Source organism: Squalius cephalus, assembly GCF_949319135.1.
Source record: "Squalius cephalus genome assembly, chromosome: 17".
Taxonomy (NCBI): Eukaryota; Metazoa; Chordata; class Actinopteri; order Cypriniformes; family Leuciscidae; genus Squalius; species Squalius cephalus.
In genome coordinates this window covers 4,434,553-4,449,709 of record NC_137138.1, presented here as the reverse complement: position 1 = coordinate 4,449,709, position 15,157 = coordinate 4,434,553, and the positions used below count along the sequence as shown (strand labels likewise).

Here is a 15,157-nt window from a genome sequence, read left to right as displayed (position 1 = left end):
TTTCTAGTATCTTTGACAGAAAGGGTAGATTCGAGATCGGCCTGTAATTGACTAATTCTGTAGGATCAAGTTGCAAGTTTTTAATAAGAGGTTTAAAAATAGCCAGCTTAAAAGTTTTCTGTACGTATCCTAATGATAAAGATGAATTAATGATATTAAGAAGAGGATCTATGACTTCTGGAATAATCTCTTTCAATAGCTTAGTCATATAGGGTCTAACATGTTGTTGATTGTGGCAAGCAAGGTGGGGCTGAGGGCTGTTAGAGAACGGTGTGAGGCCAGTGGCATGATTTATGAGCGCCACCTGTGTGCTGCACCAGTGTCATATCTCTCACGGAGGAGCCTCGGAAGCATAAAAAGCGGAGCGACGACAGTGAAAGACGAGAGAGGACCAGGCCTGGACTATTTATGTTATGTTTTGTTTACGTGTATGCGGAAGTCGTCCGTGAGGGGCTCCGGGCCTTGACTTTCGTTTTATGTTTATTTATTCTGGAATTAAAGTTTCCCACAACAACTAACTTTGTTACATTGATTTTGATAATAACGAGTTTAGACAATTCTTCCAATACATGAAAGAATGAATGAATGAATGAGTGAATGAATGAATTTTTCCTCAGGGACACTACAATGCACTGATGCGATACTGTAGTGGACGGTTGCATGGTTATAATGTATAATCTCTCTAATATGATCAATCTAGCAAGTAAAGAAGTTCGTAAAGTCATTACTGCTGTGCTGTTTGGAAACGTTTTTAGTCAAAGCTTTATTTTTCGGTAATTTAGTCACTGTATCAAATAAATACCAAGGTTTGTGTTTGTTTTCTTCTAAGAGAGTCGAAAAATGAGCAGATATAGCAGTTTTAAAGCCTTTCTGTATGTAATAAGGCTTTCTTTCCACGAAATGTGAAAAACTTCTAGTTTTTTTTCTTCCAGTTGCACTCCATTTTTCTGGCTGCACTCTTAAGGGCCTGAGTTTGCTCGTTGTACCACGACGTTGGACTATTTTCCTTAAACTTCTTTAAAGGAACAACTGTGTCTAAAGTGCTGTAAAAAAGAGAGTCAATAGTTTCTTTTGCAACATCAAGTTCTTCTAAGCTACCTGGTATGCCGAAGAGTAGAAACTGATCAGGAAGATTATTATAAAGCAATCTTTAGTGGTATAAGTGATAGTTCTACCCTATTTGTAATAGGAAATCGGCTTTGCGGCCTTGGCTAAATGGAGTATACATGAGACTAGATAATGATCTGAGATGCCATTGCTCTGCTTCAGAATTTCAAAGCCATCAACATTGATTCCATGTGACAATATTAGATCTAAATGATTAGGACAAAGAGTGGGTCATGACACGTTTTGTCTTACTCCAGTAGAGTTTATAATGTCTGTTAATGCCAATCCCAATGTGTCTATTTCATTATCTACATGGATATTAAAATCACCAAATATTAGAATTAGAAAATCAGCTAATTCTTTTTATAAAGTCTGTATGGTGCCCTGGTGGCCTGTATACAGTAGCCAGCACAAATGTAAAGCGAGATTTATCACTTACACTAGATAGCGTTACATAAAGAACCATCACTTCTAAAGTATTATTTGGATCTAGACTTGAGTAATAGTGAAACAACACCTCCCACTTTGCCTTTCAGATCAGGCTCATGTTTATAACGGTAATCTTGGGGGGTGGACTAATTTAAAATAATGTAAATGTTTGGTTTTAGCCAGGTTTCTGTCGGTTATGATCTGTAATCATATAATTTACAATAAGTGCTTTTGAAGAAAGGGATCTGATATTCAGCAACCCAAGCTTTATCATTTGTTCATCTGTATTACATATATGTTTTTTAATTTGTTGAACATCAATACAATTTTTACCCTTAAATGGTTTTGAGAATTTTTTTATTTAGTAATTTGGGGAACAGACACAGTCTCTATATGATGATATTTGGGTGAAAGAGTCTCTATGTGTTGGGATTTATCTGACTTCTGTGACACGAGACAGCTAGCAGACGGTCGGTTAATAATACCATCTCTTTTTAACAAGTCAGGTCTGAAGTCAGCTTCACATTCTCTATATCTACCGCCTCGGTGGCAGGCAAGTATTTCAATTCAGTAGAAAAATCCCTCCTATTCATAACATAAGGATCACGTCCAACATATGCTGTGATTTTCTGTTAATACAGTTCTAAACCAGCACAGTACAGACTTTCCTCGTCCATTTTCCATCTCGTCCATTTTTTCACTTCCTGCCCTCCATCTGAATTTCGCGCGTCATCAGAATCACGTGACTCCAAACAAGCTATTAAATACACTTCCTTCCTTTTTTATTTCATCTGAATTCAGTTATAAGGTTTTAATAATATTCAATAATTTATAAGTTATTAAGTAATTAATAATTCACCCCATGAGAAACAGAATGTTGTGAGTTTAATAAAGCAATGAGAAAATAATGACAATTTTACATTCTTGATTTTGTACATTACAGAAAAATTATAAAACAAAATTGAAATCATGAAAGCGGTTCATATCAAACGAAAGTAGCAGACTGTTTTAAAAGGCCGGAACCTACATTAACACAATATGATAAAATAATACAAATAAAAGCACAAGCCAGGATGAACCCTATTTCTCACAAATCCCTTTTCTGCTGTCGGTGCATGGGAGATCATTCCAGTTCTGGAGAGGAACTGATGGCAACAGTTCAACACAATCCTCTTTTCCACCAACATCATTCGGCTCACCGGAGTACCAAAACCTAAATAACATGTATCATTTTTTGTTAATTACTCAGAACCCCAAAATTCACAAATCAATTATAATCAAAGTAGCAAAATAAGCCGGAGTAGAAGTAAAAGTGCAGAAAAGTAAAATAGAGAAGAATAGAATTTATTTATAGGAAGTTGATTTGCTTGTGATTGTTGAGGTTGTGGAAGAGGTGTGTTTTCAGACACTTACTGGTGGTTGTGATGGATTTTTAAAACAAGAATAAAAATACTAAACTAATAAATACTCAGTGCTTTTTAGCACTTACCTTTGATTAAGTGCTGAATTATCCACCCATATCATACTGCCCTCCTGCTGTATGTCATTCAAACCAATCCACACTCTCTCCACGAGCAATGAAGTTATGGTCCTCTGTATGTGAATAAAAACAGGAATAAGTGTGATTCCTCTCATTCATTAACAAACACTCACACAAACTCACCTGCTTCACTTCAGTGTTGAGAATGATCAGATCACCACCACGATCCTTGCAGTACTGCCTGCTGTCAGACCAGCTCAACTGAGGGGTTATGAAAAACCAACCACACTGATTTCCTAACAGAAACACACTTTTTAAAAACGGTATACATAAAAGAAGAAGGGAAGTAAGTACTTGCACAAAAACAGACCTGTACTAACCTTTTACATAAGCTTTCTTTAGTTCATCACTCAAAGATGTGACTTTGCTTTCTAACTCCAGGTTCTTCTGTCTCGAAGAGTTCAAACTGTTCTGTAACTGGCTTTTCTCCGCAGTGAGGTTATTGACTCTGGTCTCCAGCTCTAGTTTAGTCTGATTCAAAGAGTCAACACTTCTCTGTAACTGGCTTTTCTCAGCAGTGAGGTTATTGACTCTGGTCTCCAGCTGCAGGTTCTTCTGTCTCGAAGAGTTCAAACTGTTCTGTAACTGGCTTTTCTCAGCAGTGAGGTTATTGACTCTGGTCTCCAGCTCCAGTTTCTTCTGACTCAAAGAGCTGAAGTTGTTCTGCAGTTGGGCTTTTTCAATCATTAGATCAGTGTTATTGTCCTGTAAGCTGTTGATAGTCTGATTGAACTCTTCAACTGTGTTCTTGTAACTTATGATGGTGATATGCTGCAGTATGTTGAAGACCAGTAGAAGAGCACAAATGAGCCCTAGACACACTGTCATCAACACCAAACACCTACATCCTCCTGACAAAACACACAAAACACACAAATATCAATAAAAAACAATTCACTCCATATTATAAAATATAACACCTAAAATCACCTTCTTAAGTACTGAAATGGCTTTTTATAGAGGGTTCTTTTGAATGCTCTTTTATAATGACGATCATCTAAAATTAATATATGGTAAATATGCAAAAAAGAAAATTAGCTGAAAAGGTAAAGAGAAAAAATAATTATTTGCTAATACATTTTATATTTAAAAATTGACATGTTGTTCTTAGATCAATGATTGAAATTTTATGCAACATTTCTCAGTTCCTCAAACATTAATGACACTATCTCTGCTTCAGAATAAACTTTACTTACTGCACTTTTGTGTTTTTCCTTCATCCTGGTGGTGACTTGTTGTTTGAGGTTCTGGTGTGCCCTTAATATCGCTGTTTTCAAATTTTACAAAATAGATGTTGGATTCCATGTTTTGCACTTACTTACAGTTACAGTGTGTGTTCACAGATGAGCTGTGGTCTTTAGAATGAGCACCGTTCATTTATATAGTGCTGACCTGCCCATTTTTGCAGAACCTGTGCAAAAGATTTAAATGAAACAACGCCTTTAGACCTTGATTACTTGGAACCTTGATTACTTGATGCTGTTTAATTATAAAAAAAATCACTGTTCACTGTTCTATAGCTATACTTGTTGGAGGAAATATGAAAAAATATTACACAAACAAAAGTTAAGCAAAAAATAAGTCATGGTAAGTTAGCTACAAGTACAATATGATCAGTTAAATTAAATAAATAATATATCATACACTACAGTTGTGTGTTGTGTTAGTAAATTAAGTACAATGTGCTGCAACGTTATGTTGCATTTTTAGAGCTGGAGCGGACTGAACCTGAACCTCAAACAGCAAGTCACCTCCAGGATGAAGGAAAAACACGAAAGTGCAGTAAGTAAAGTTTATTCTGAAGCAGATATGCTTTCCTGTAGCTCAAACAGTAGAGCGTTGGCGCTTGCAACGCTGAGGTCATGGGTTTGATGACCTTTCCCAGGGAAAGCAAGAATTGTTAAGAATGTGAATGTGTGAACCTTGAAATGCAATGTAAGTCACTTTGGATAAAAGCGTCTGCCAAATGCATAAATGTAACTGTAATGACTGAATTGTACGGCCCTGTCACAAATGGAACCCTTAAGCCCTCATGGTCTTCTTCCGAGTTCACACTTTCGTGACGTAATGCCGCTTTGACTGTCTGCTCGTGGGCTCTGTGAAAATGTGCATCGAGGTCGTTTGCCAGCAATCTTCTGAAACCTAGAATGAAAAATCGACACCCAGCAGTCTTTATATGGGCGGACCCTCGACTCCCTGATTTTGATCAAGGGAGCAAGTCTGCCCATATGTAGACCATGTCCCAAATGGTACACTTCATGTGCTCTTGTGGTCTTGTGGACTTACAATGTTCGTTAAGTCCACAAGACCACAAGTGCACATGAAGTGTACCATTTGGGACATGGTCTACATATGGGCAGACTTGCTCCCTTGATCAAAATCAGGGAGTCGAGGGTCTGCCCATATAAATTTTGGCAATAGCAATGGGGATTCTCCCGAGGGGAAGTGTTTATAGGGAAGTTTGTGTGTGTACATTTAAAGTGAAGCGTAAAGTGGCCCTAGACTTCCTAGACTCATGTAGATTTTACCATGATTGTGATGATAAATAGAATGGCAAAAAAAAAAAAAAAAAAAAGATCTGTCATGACCAAAATGGACACAAACAGCCTAAAATAGGCCTGACTGGACCTTTGAATCGATTACAATTAACTGGAAAGGGGTGAATAATGATTTGCATTTGTGGCGTTCAGGGACAGGGAGGATGACAGAAACAGAGACTGTGGGATGATGCCTTCATGATTTGAGCTATTAAACACATGCTTAAGAACAAATAGGTAACAACAGGATATTAATATAGCCATTTTCTCAGTGTCAGAGGGATGAAAAAAACAGCATGATCGGTTTAAATCGTTCTTATTTTGTTAAAATATCTTATTTTTGCATTTATTGACCTTTACACCTACATAAGATATTTGCATATAAGTACAACTTGCACCAATCATCCTGTTCAAAAGTCCCCGTCTCTAAATGCATCATGTGTTGTCATCTTGAGCCTATAGTGAATGTTTGCAGCTTTTGTAATAGTTGTGTATGAGTCCCTCAATTGTCCTCAGTGTGAAAAGATGTATCACAGGGTTTGTAGAGCAGTATTTAATGACCTTTAGCAGCACAGACAATGAGCAACTGAAAATGCTTTTCGGCAAACTGTACGGTTCGTCTTATAAAAATCATCAGTTAGAGTTACTATTGCGTATCGGTAAGCCCCTCCCATCGAACGCAGATGAGCCAATGGCAGTCACTCGGACATATTTAGGTTTCAGCGCCATAGAGAAACATTGGAAGATCCGAAGCTCTCTTCGGTTTGATGGTGTTTATGCTACAAAAATGGTAAAAGATGTGCCTTGGGTACTTGTAACACTGATTCCTGGTATCCTGAGAGGATGGGCAATGGAATTTATTTTATTCCATTTCCTAAACACAAACAAGACAGAACAAAATGTCTGCTTTGGATTGAACTGTGTATTAATCCAATGATGTGGGTGCAGTAACCTGGTCCTTAAGGACTCAACCCCAATCCCAATGAATGACGATGAAAACGTTCATTTCCTGTTTGTCGTTACAATTAAAGTAAGTGAGTCCATGCTAACGTACAAACCTAAATAGCTAACTGTTCTCACGTCATGTACGAAGGTCTACATTTCACTGCCTCTCCATATTAAACTGGTTAAATGTAAATTAATTTAATCTTACCCTGCGGTACATGAACAGTGTTGATCCTGGATGTTGTTCATCTGTGATTGTGGCGACCGTAACACAAGGCTTCTCCCGCTTGCATTGTGATCCGTAAACGTCTCGGTTACGTATGTAACCCTCGTTCCCTGAGTAGGGAACGGAGACGTTACGTCGGATGACGACGAATGGGGTTTCGCTTAGAAAGCCTCTCACCTTCGAGGATATAAAACGAGCCAATGGCAATGAAATGCCATGGGTCTGCGGAATTTGCATAGCGTATCTCCGCCCCACGCAGGGGGTATATAAGGAAGTACGCTGGCAACATGCAGATATGTCTTCGCTGAGGAGCCGAGACTGAACTCAGGCGTTCCCAGCGGTACAGCGGAAGTTGCAGGGAGACGTAACGTCTCCGTTCCCTACTCAGGGAACGAGGGTTACATACGTAACCGAGACGTTCCCTTTCGTGGTCACTCCGAGTTACGTCGGATGACGACGAATGGGGTCCCCAGTCTAATCACGCCACCTCTGCTGTCTTCCAGTGCCCTGCTTAAGTCTGAGCTCCCTGTCGTGAGACTAGCACGGACGAAGGAGTCCTACTTAACACAGGAATACCAAGGTACACTGGGAAGCATATCTCAGTGGAAATATGCAATTATGCCCAACCCGAAGGGGGGGACTTGGAATACACATATGACCCAGAGGGGCTGCATATGGAGTTTCACTGGGGTTTCACTCGCCCAGCCTGCAGCTCTACAGATGTCTGTTAGCAAAGCGCCATGCGCTAAAGCCCAAGAGGATGCTACACTCCGAGTGGAGTGAGCCTTCACACCAAGGAGGCATGGTCGACCTTGCTGCTGGTATGCCAAAGCATTGGCGTCCACTATCCAGTGGGACAACCTTTGCTTGGAGAGAGCCTTTCCCTTCAGCTTCCCACCATAACAGACAAAGAGCTGGTCTGAGGTCCTGAAACACTGCGTTCTGTCTACGTAAGCACGGAGGGCGTGTACTGGACAGAGCAGTCAAGTCAAGTCAAGTCATCTTCATTTATATAGCGCTTTTAACAATGTAGATTGTTTCAAAGCAGCTTTACAGAGATAAGCGTATAATTTAAGGTAACAGAGATTGTTTTGGCTTTATAGCAGAGTTAAGTTATTTCCATCTAAAGTTAGTTTTGATTTATTTGCTTCCATCGCAATGATCATTTGTTATTAAATTAGGGGCCGCTAAGACGACACCATTCCCTCTACACAGACTTTAAACGCGAACCTGTGAGAAACACTGATGGCGTTCACATGAGCATTTAGAATGGGTTCTATAGTTATGTGCGTTTGAATATATGCAGGTTTGGAATTCCCTACAAGCCAAGCCTAAACAAGGTACTTGTCTTTCCCTATAAATTTTGATAAAGAATTTTATTTTATTTTGTTGCTTTGGGGTAGGAACGCGAAACGGATTTTCCCGACAACGCCTTATCTGTAGAGTGGTAGTGGGATCCTCCATAGGGAGAGACTAGTTGGCACTTCAGCACTGCGTTGTCATCGGTCCAGGCGAAGGTCCTTCGTCAGATCTGGATACGGCCTGGATCCGGCAGGCTGCAGGAAAACCTCGGGATAAACACAGACACTAAAATTAGCGTAGATGCCATTCTTCTCATGATGTAACGAGTACATCAGGATTTTTGGGAAGTGTTCCCGGTTCCGGCTGACCTAATCTATGCAGCCTAACATTAAATTATAGAAGTCTATAATGTATTATGTGAAAGCTAGGTCAAAGAGATGTGTCTTTAATCTGGCTTTGAACTGACAGAGTGTGTCTGCTTCCCGGACAATGGTAGGAAGACTGTTCCAGAGTTTTGGTGCTAAATAGGAAAAGGATCTACCGCCAGCAGTCGATTTTGATATTCTAGGTATTATCAACTGGCCGGAATTTTGAGATCGCAATAGACGTGACGGACTATAATGCGTTAAGAGCTCGCTCAAGTACTGCGGAGCTAAACCATTTAGTGCTTTGTAAGTGATCAGCAATATTTTAAAATTGATGCGATGTTTAATAGGGAGCCAATGCAGTTTTGACAGAATCGGGCTAATATGGTCATACTTCCTGGTTCTGGTAAGAACTCGAGCTGCTGCGTTTTGAACCAGCTGTAGTTTGTTTATTAAGCGTGCAGGGCAACCACCCAGTAGAGCATTACAATAATCTAGCCTTGAGGTCATGAACGCATGAACTAATTGTTCCGCATTTGTCAATGAGAGCATATGGCGTAATTTAGATATATTTTTAAGATGGAAAAATGCAGTTTTACAGATACTAGACACGTGACTTTCAAATGAAAGATTGGTATCAAAGAGCACACCCAGGTTCCTAACCAACGACGAAGACTTAACAGAGCAGCCATCGAGTGTTAGACAGTATTCTAGATTATTACGTGAGGAAGTTTTTTGTCCAATAATTAGAAACTCTGTTTTTTCAGAATTTAGAAGTAGGAAATTACAAGTCATCCAATTTTTTATATCCGCTATGCATTCCGTTAATTTTGTGAATTGATAAGTTTCGTTAGGTTTTGAAGAAGCAGTGCCAAGGCTGGGTCTGCCTCCTCCAATGGCAGCGCTTGCAGGTTCACCACCTGATCTCGAAAGGGTGTGGTGGGAACCTTGTGTGGTGGGAACACATATCCAGGCCGGGGTCTCAAAATCACGTGAGAGTTAGCCGGCCCGAATTCCAGGCATGCTTCGTCAACCGAAAAAGCCTGCAGGTCCCATACCCTCTTGATGGAGGCCAATGCAACCAGGAGCGCTGTCTTCATTGACAGGAACTTAAGCTCCACTGATTGCAGAGGCTCAAAGGGAGCACTCTGCAGGGCAGTTAAAACCACTCAGAGGTCCCAAGAGGGTACGAGGGGAGGGCGAGGAGGATTCAGTCTCCTCGCTCCCCTCAGGAACCTGATGATCAGGTCGTGCTTTCCCAGAGACTTACCATCGACTGCATCGTGATGTGCGGCAATGGCGGCAACATACACTTTCAGGGTGGAGGGAGACAGCCTTCGCTCCAACCCTTCTTGCAGGAAGGAAAGCACGACACTGATCGGGCATTTCGTGGGTTCTTGATGTTTAGAAGAACACCAGTTGACGAAGAGGTTCCACTTCAACGCATAGGCATGTCTTGTGGACGATGCTCTAGCGGAAGTGATGGTAGCCACCACCGCTGGTGGTAGGGTACTCAAACCTGCCTCGTCCCGTCCAGGAGCCACACGTGGAGGTTCCAAAGATCGGGACGAGGGTGCCAAAGGGTGCCCCGTCCCTGAGAAAGCAGGTCCTTCCTCAGGGGAATTGGCCAGGGAGGTGCTGTCGCGAGGAGTACTAGTTCTGAGAACCAGGTCCGGTTGGGCCAATACGGGGCAACCAAAATGACCTGCTCCTCGACCTCCCTGATCTTGTGCAAGTTCTGCGCAAGGAGGCTCACTGGGGGAAACGCATACTTGCGTAGGCCCCGCGGCCAGCTGTGCGGCCAGCACTCATCTGTTGATACAACAACATGCCGGGAAACTCATTCTAAGGGCACTCCGGCCCGTAGAAAACTGAGGTTCGTCCACGGGGTGAAGGTCTGACGGCAGGCTGGAGTCACTGGGACTTGGAGCGTGCCGTGTTGCCATGCCCACCTCGGGACTCGATCGCGAAGCTAAAGCTGAAGCGGTCTCATATGAAGCAATCCGAGCGGTGTTACTGCGGCTGCGGATGCCATATGCCCCAGGAGCCTCTGAAATAGTTTCAGTGGAACCGCACTCTTGCCCTCGAATTGGCGAAGACAAGTCAGCAGTGACTGCGCGTGCTCGCTCGTAAGCTGCGCGCACATGGCGACCGAGTCGATCTCCATACCGGGAAAAGAGATCCTCTGCACGGGGCAGAGTTTGCTCTTCTCCCAGTTGACCCGAAGGCCCAGACGAGCTAGGTGCCAGAGCACTAGGTCCTTGTGTTCGCAAACCTGGTCTCGAGAGTGAGCTAGGATTAGCCAGTCGTCGAGATAATTCAGGATGCGAACCCCGTGTTCCCGGAGGGAATATTATTATCGACGACTTTTGTAAAGATGCGAGGAGACAGGGCTAGCCCAAATGGGAGAACTGCGTACTGGTATGCCCACCCCTCGAAAGCAAACCGTAGGAACGGTCTGTGTCGAGGTAAAATGGAGACATAGAAGTAGGCGTCCTTCAGGTCGATCGCTGCAAACCAATCCTGCGGCCGCACACACTGGAGGATGCGTTTGGCTGTGAGCATCTTGAACGGCAGCCTGTGAAAGGAACGGTTCAAGACGCGCAGGTCGAGGATTGGCCGTAACCCACCAGATTTCTTCGGTACAATGAAGTAAGGGCTGTAGAAGCCGGACTTCATTTCGGCTGGAGGGACAATCTTGATCGCACCCTTCGCCAGTAGGGTGTCGACCTCCGCTCTCATGACAGGGGCATTGCCACTGACTATAGTGAAGCGGACTCCCCTGAAGCGGGGAGGAGACCGCGCGAACTGAATCGCGTTGCCGAGCCTGATGGTTCTCGCGACACAGCAGGACAGTCTGGAAAGCTCTAGCCAGGCTCCCAGAACTGCGCCAGCGTGGTCATTCGAACCACAGACGTACCGTCGGTGGTGCAGCGAGGCGGAATGACCGGCCCAGGCGAGGGTGGCATAGCGGCCCTGTGCGGGGGCACGGTCATTAACCGCGTCCTGCCAGAGGAGGCCAGGGGAGGACCAGCGTCCCACGAGGGCGTGCTCTGGCAGGGGTCTGGCGACAGAGGGGGATGAGAGGAGCGTGGCCCGTGGGCGGCGCATGCTGTCATCCACAGCCTCTTGGGGCTTGGAGGAAGGGGCATCAGTTCTTGAAACAAGAATTTTCCCCCGGCCCTCCACCGGGGGAAGGAGTGGCCCTGCTACAAGCTCCTGAGAAGAACTGAGCCCTAACCCCAAGCTGCCCGTCTCAGAAGTGCTGCTTAGCATGGCGTTTACCCGGCTAAGGGGCGGAGACAAGCGGTGCCACCCTCCTGCGACCTCCTCGTGCTCTGGGCCAGTGAAGGCTCGAGGGGAGGAATCGCAGACGGGCGGTGTCGGCGGGAAGCAGGCTAAGGAGACCGCACGGACAGATGACCGTTGGTGCAGAAGGTCCTCAGCCTGCTTATAGAGTGATCGAAGACTGTTGGGCGCAATCCTCAACCACACCGCCGACCAGGCTGCCCGTCTCAAGAGTGCTGGTTAGGCTGGCGTGGCAGTCTAAGGGGCGGAGATGGGCAGCGCCGCCCTCCTGCGACTTGCTCCTGCTCAGGGCCGGTGATGGAGATCATTGAGTCTCGATCTATCTCACATGGAGATCATTGAGTCTCGATCTATAAACATTGCGATGGTCATGTTCCCGCAATGAAAACATGACTCATCAACGAGCATGATTAAGCCCAACACGCAAAACAGCGCTCGCGACCGTTAGGCAGATGAATCACACACACACACATCCAGGAAATAGAAAATACACGGGCGAACCGTCTTGAAAAAGACGTGCCGCGTGCAGCTCTTTTAGAGAGTGGAAAAGCTCAGCAGGGTGCTGAAGCGCCCGGGAGAAACACACTAACTGTCGGCAGATTACTGCACAAATCAGCAGCAGGAAATGCGATCTCGCTGGAACATGCCGTCACACCAACACACTGAAGAGCCGCTCGTCTCGAAGAGATTTGAGATGACACTCAGAAGGCTTGTGGAGTGAAGTACTGGACTTGGCTCCGAAGCGAAAACATATCTGCATGTTGCCAGCGTACTTCCTTATATACCCCCTGCGTGGGGCGGAGATACGCTATGCAAATTCCGCAGACCCATGGCATTTCATTGCCATTGGCTCGTTTTATATACTCGAAGGTGAGAGGCTTTCTAAGCGAAACCCCATTCGTCGTCATCCGACGTAACTCGGAGTGACCACGAAAGGGAACCCTCGCTTCCAAATTAATCTTCTTACCAACCATATTTCTTTTAAAATCTTTTATATATCCCTCCATGGCACATTTAAGTCCCACATGAATGCTCCTTGACGAGAGGTGGTCCTTCTGTGTCCAAAATGTATCAAAAACATCTTGGGACAAGGTTTTCACATTGACAGCTGTCATTGTAAGACAGTTAGCAACTCCATTTGTTTATTCAAGTTCGCAACAGTAACTAAGGGGGGCAGGGCTTACCGTTAGGTCAATTCGAAGGCTTCTTTAAATACGGACTCCAAATTGTTATTCGGTACCTTTGGTTTTCAGTTTGGGGCATAAGATTAGAAATCAGACAAGTGATAGCCTATCTGCTGACCTTATCAGTATTCAAATGCATTTAGTATTTCATTTTATGTATTCATGTGTTTTATAAAGAGTATTTGTGTTTCCTCTGCATGTTTTACTTTGTATTTTTTTACAACAGAGCTTCAATTAACCCAATTAACCTTCAAGCCATTGAATATAGTGTCTTTACTGAATTCCCATCACTGGTAGGACCTCTAGTGGTTGATTGGTAAATTTAGTGGTGAAAACACCTTCCACCAGGAAGAGTCCCTTGGCATCATGCTGTTGTTTCCCCTTAAGTGGTAAATCGGTGAAAATTGATCAAAAATATGAAACATTGTGCATTACAGGTCTTTCCTGGACCTCATGCCTTTCTGTCAGTTACTGACAACAGGAAAGAAACTGGCAAGGAATGTTTAAATACAATCACAATATGGATTGTATAAGGATAATGCATTGCAATAAGGAATCCACAATCTTTATTCAGTAATAATATAAAAATGCATTTTTATCATGGGAAAAGAAAAACATGCAGAAATAAGAAGAGAAACTTCTAAAGGAGAAAGAAGATGAAGTGACTGAATTAAAAGAAAGGTTTATAATCATTGAGAGGAAACACAGAAAAGAAATGGAAGACCAGCATGCAAAAGACATTGCTAATACGATTGAAGAGGTAGTAGTAACTAAGGAAAACCTTAAGAAAGACAGAGAGACTTAAGTTTTGTGATTGATCTTATATGCTTCAAGTGCTCATGAGAATCAGTTGATTAAAACATTAGAGGCAGGCAGTGAGACGAGCCTGAGAAATATATTTTCTTCAATTACTGATGAGCTGGGAATCAAGTTAAAGACTTGTAAAAAGGCTGAGAGCTACTTAAATTGATGTTTATCTTTATCAAGAGAATGACTGGACAAAAGAAATTGAAGACCTGAAAGAAGAAGATGAGAAACAGGAGGAAACAGATCGAGATCTACTCACGGGTTTGAAGAAACTTGAAGAGAAGAAACATAAGGAGCATGAAGAGAAATCACAGCATGTGACGCGACCAGTGGATCAGAAGAGGATAGCAGCAGTGAGTCAGCTTCCCCTGCTCGTAAGTGTCTTCACCATACATAACCTCAAAGGAAATTTGTCACCTCAATTAAGCTAATGAGGACATTTTTAAAAATGACATTTTATTTTATACATTTCTAAATGGTTTAAATATTTGTCACATATAAATAGTTCCTCGGGTCTTTTGACCTAAAATTATTATTATTATTTTTATTTATTTTTTATTCAAAATTGTGTGTTCATTAGAGTGGTCCAAGACCTAAATAATTTTGTCCCACTTGATGAATACACACCTTCTTCTTTTTTTCTTTTTTTTTTACTGGATTCAAGGAGTTTATGTGGTTGAAATTAAAAATGGTAACTAATATGCAGTTTAGCCCCGCCTCCACTCACTCACACCAGCTCAGAGATTTGATCTAGTCTGATCTGGTTCTTGAGTTTAAAAGACTGACTTCAATTGTGGTCATTCCTCAATCAAGATATAATTTGGCCTTAAGATATATAGCACATGAGTTTAATGGACTGTTATACTTTTATGGTGCTTTTGCATCCTTTATGAAGCTGAAAAGAAAGCCTCAATTTCTCAATTTTCTGTACAAATTAATCTTTAAAAGTTATTATTTTGAGAAACCCTTTTGACTGACAAATATATGTAAAGATAGCATTTGTTTCAAGAAAAAATAAAAAAGGATAAAAACTCTGATGTGTTGTTCCAGTATTTGAAGAAGATAAAGACAGACTTCTAGATGAGAAAGCGGGAGGGATAAAAAACAAAAAGGAAGATTCACACAACTCTGGAGGCTTCAAACTTGAGCGACGGGGCAGTATTCATCATGAGCCACCCAATAGTAAGTATTCATCAGTTCAAGCATCATCCTAAACACTGCACACATTGTGGTATGCTTTTTTTTTCTTTCACCTATAGTGCCTGAAGGTCAAAGTGGAAAGGAAGATTCAAAAGCCAGAAGAAAAATCAAGTGAGTCTGGATGATTCTTAAATCTGTTTCTTGCACATTGAATATCAGTATGATATGGCACCTAATGATCTGTGTGCCGTTTCTAGGTTGTGAAA

General features: G+C 42.6%; 4 protein-coding genes across 4 annotated transcripts in view; 3 read left to right on the top strand and 1 right to left on the bottom strand.

Moving 5' to 3' along the window:
* LOC307144915 (uncharacterized protein) overlaps window positions 1–15,157 on the top strand; it is a 262,913-nt gene that overhangs the window by 75,443 nt on the left and 172,313 nt on the right. The gene's annotated exons all lie outside the window — the stretch shown is intronic.
* LOC307144903 (uncharacterized protein) overlaps window positions 1–15,157 on the top strand; it is a 258,364-nt gene that overhangs the window by 92,808 nt on the left and 150,399 nt on the right. The window lies entirely within an intron of this gene.
* Window positions 1–15,157, top strand: part of LOC307144894 (uncharacterized protein) — a 178,136-nt gene that overhangs the window by 72,593 nt on the left and 90,386 nt on the right. The gene's annotated exons all lie outside the window — the stretch shown is intronic.
* LOC307144913 (uncharacterized protein) lies at window positions 1,884–4,429 on the bottom strand. The gene is made up of 5 exons (XM_079847648.1): window positions 4,273–4,429; window positions 3,397–3,927; window positions 3,200–3,312; window positions 3,026–3,129; window positions 1,884–2,749 (listed from the first exon to the last, which is right to left on the bottom strand). Exons 1-5 carry the CDS (start codon window positions 4,379–4,381, stop codon window positions 2,617–2,619), a joined length of 990 nt encoding a protein of 329 aa, XP_079703774.1. The 5' UTR covers window positions 4,382–4,429; the 3' UTR covers window positions 1,884–2,616.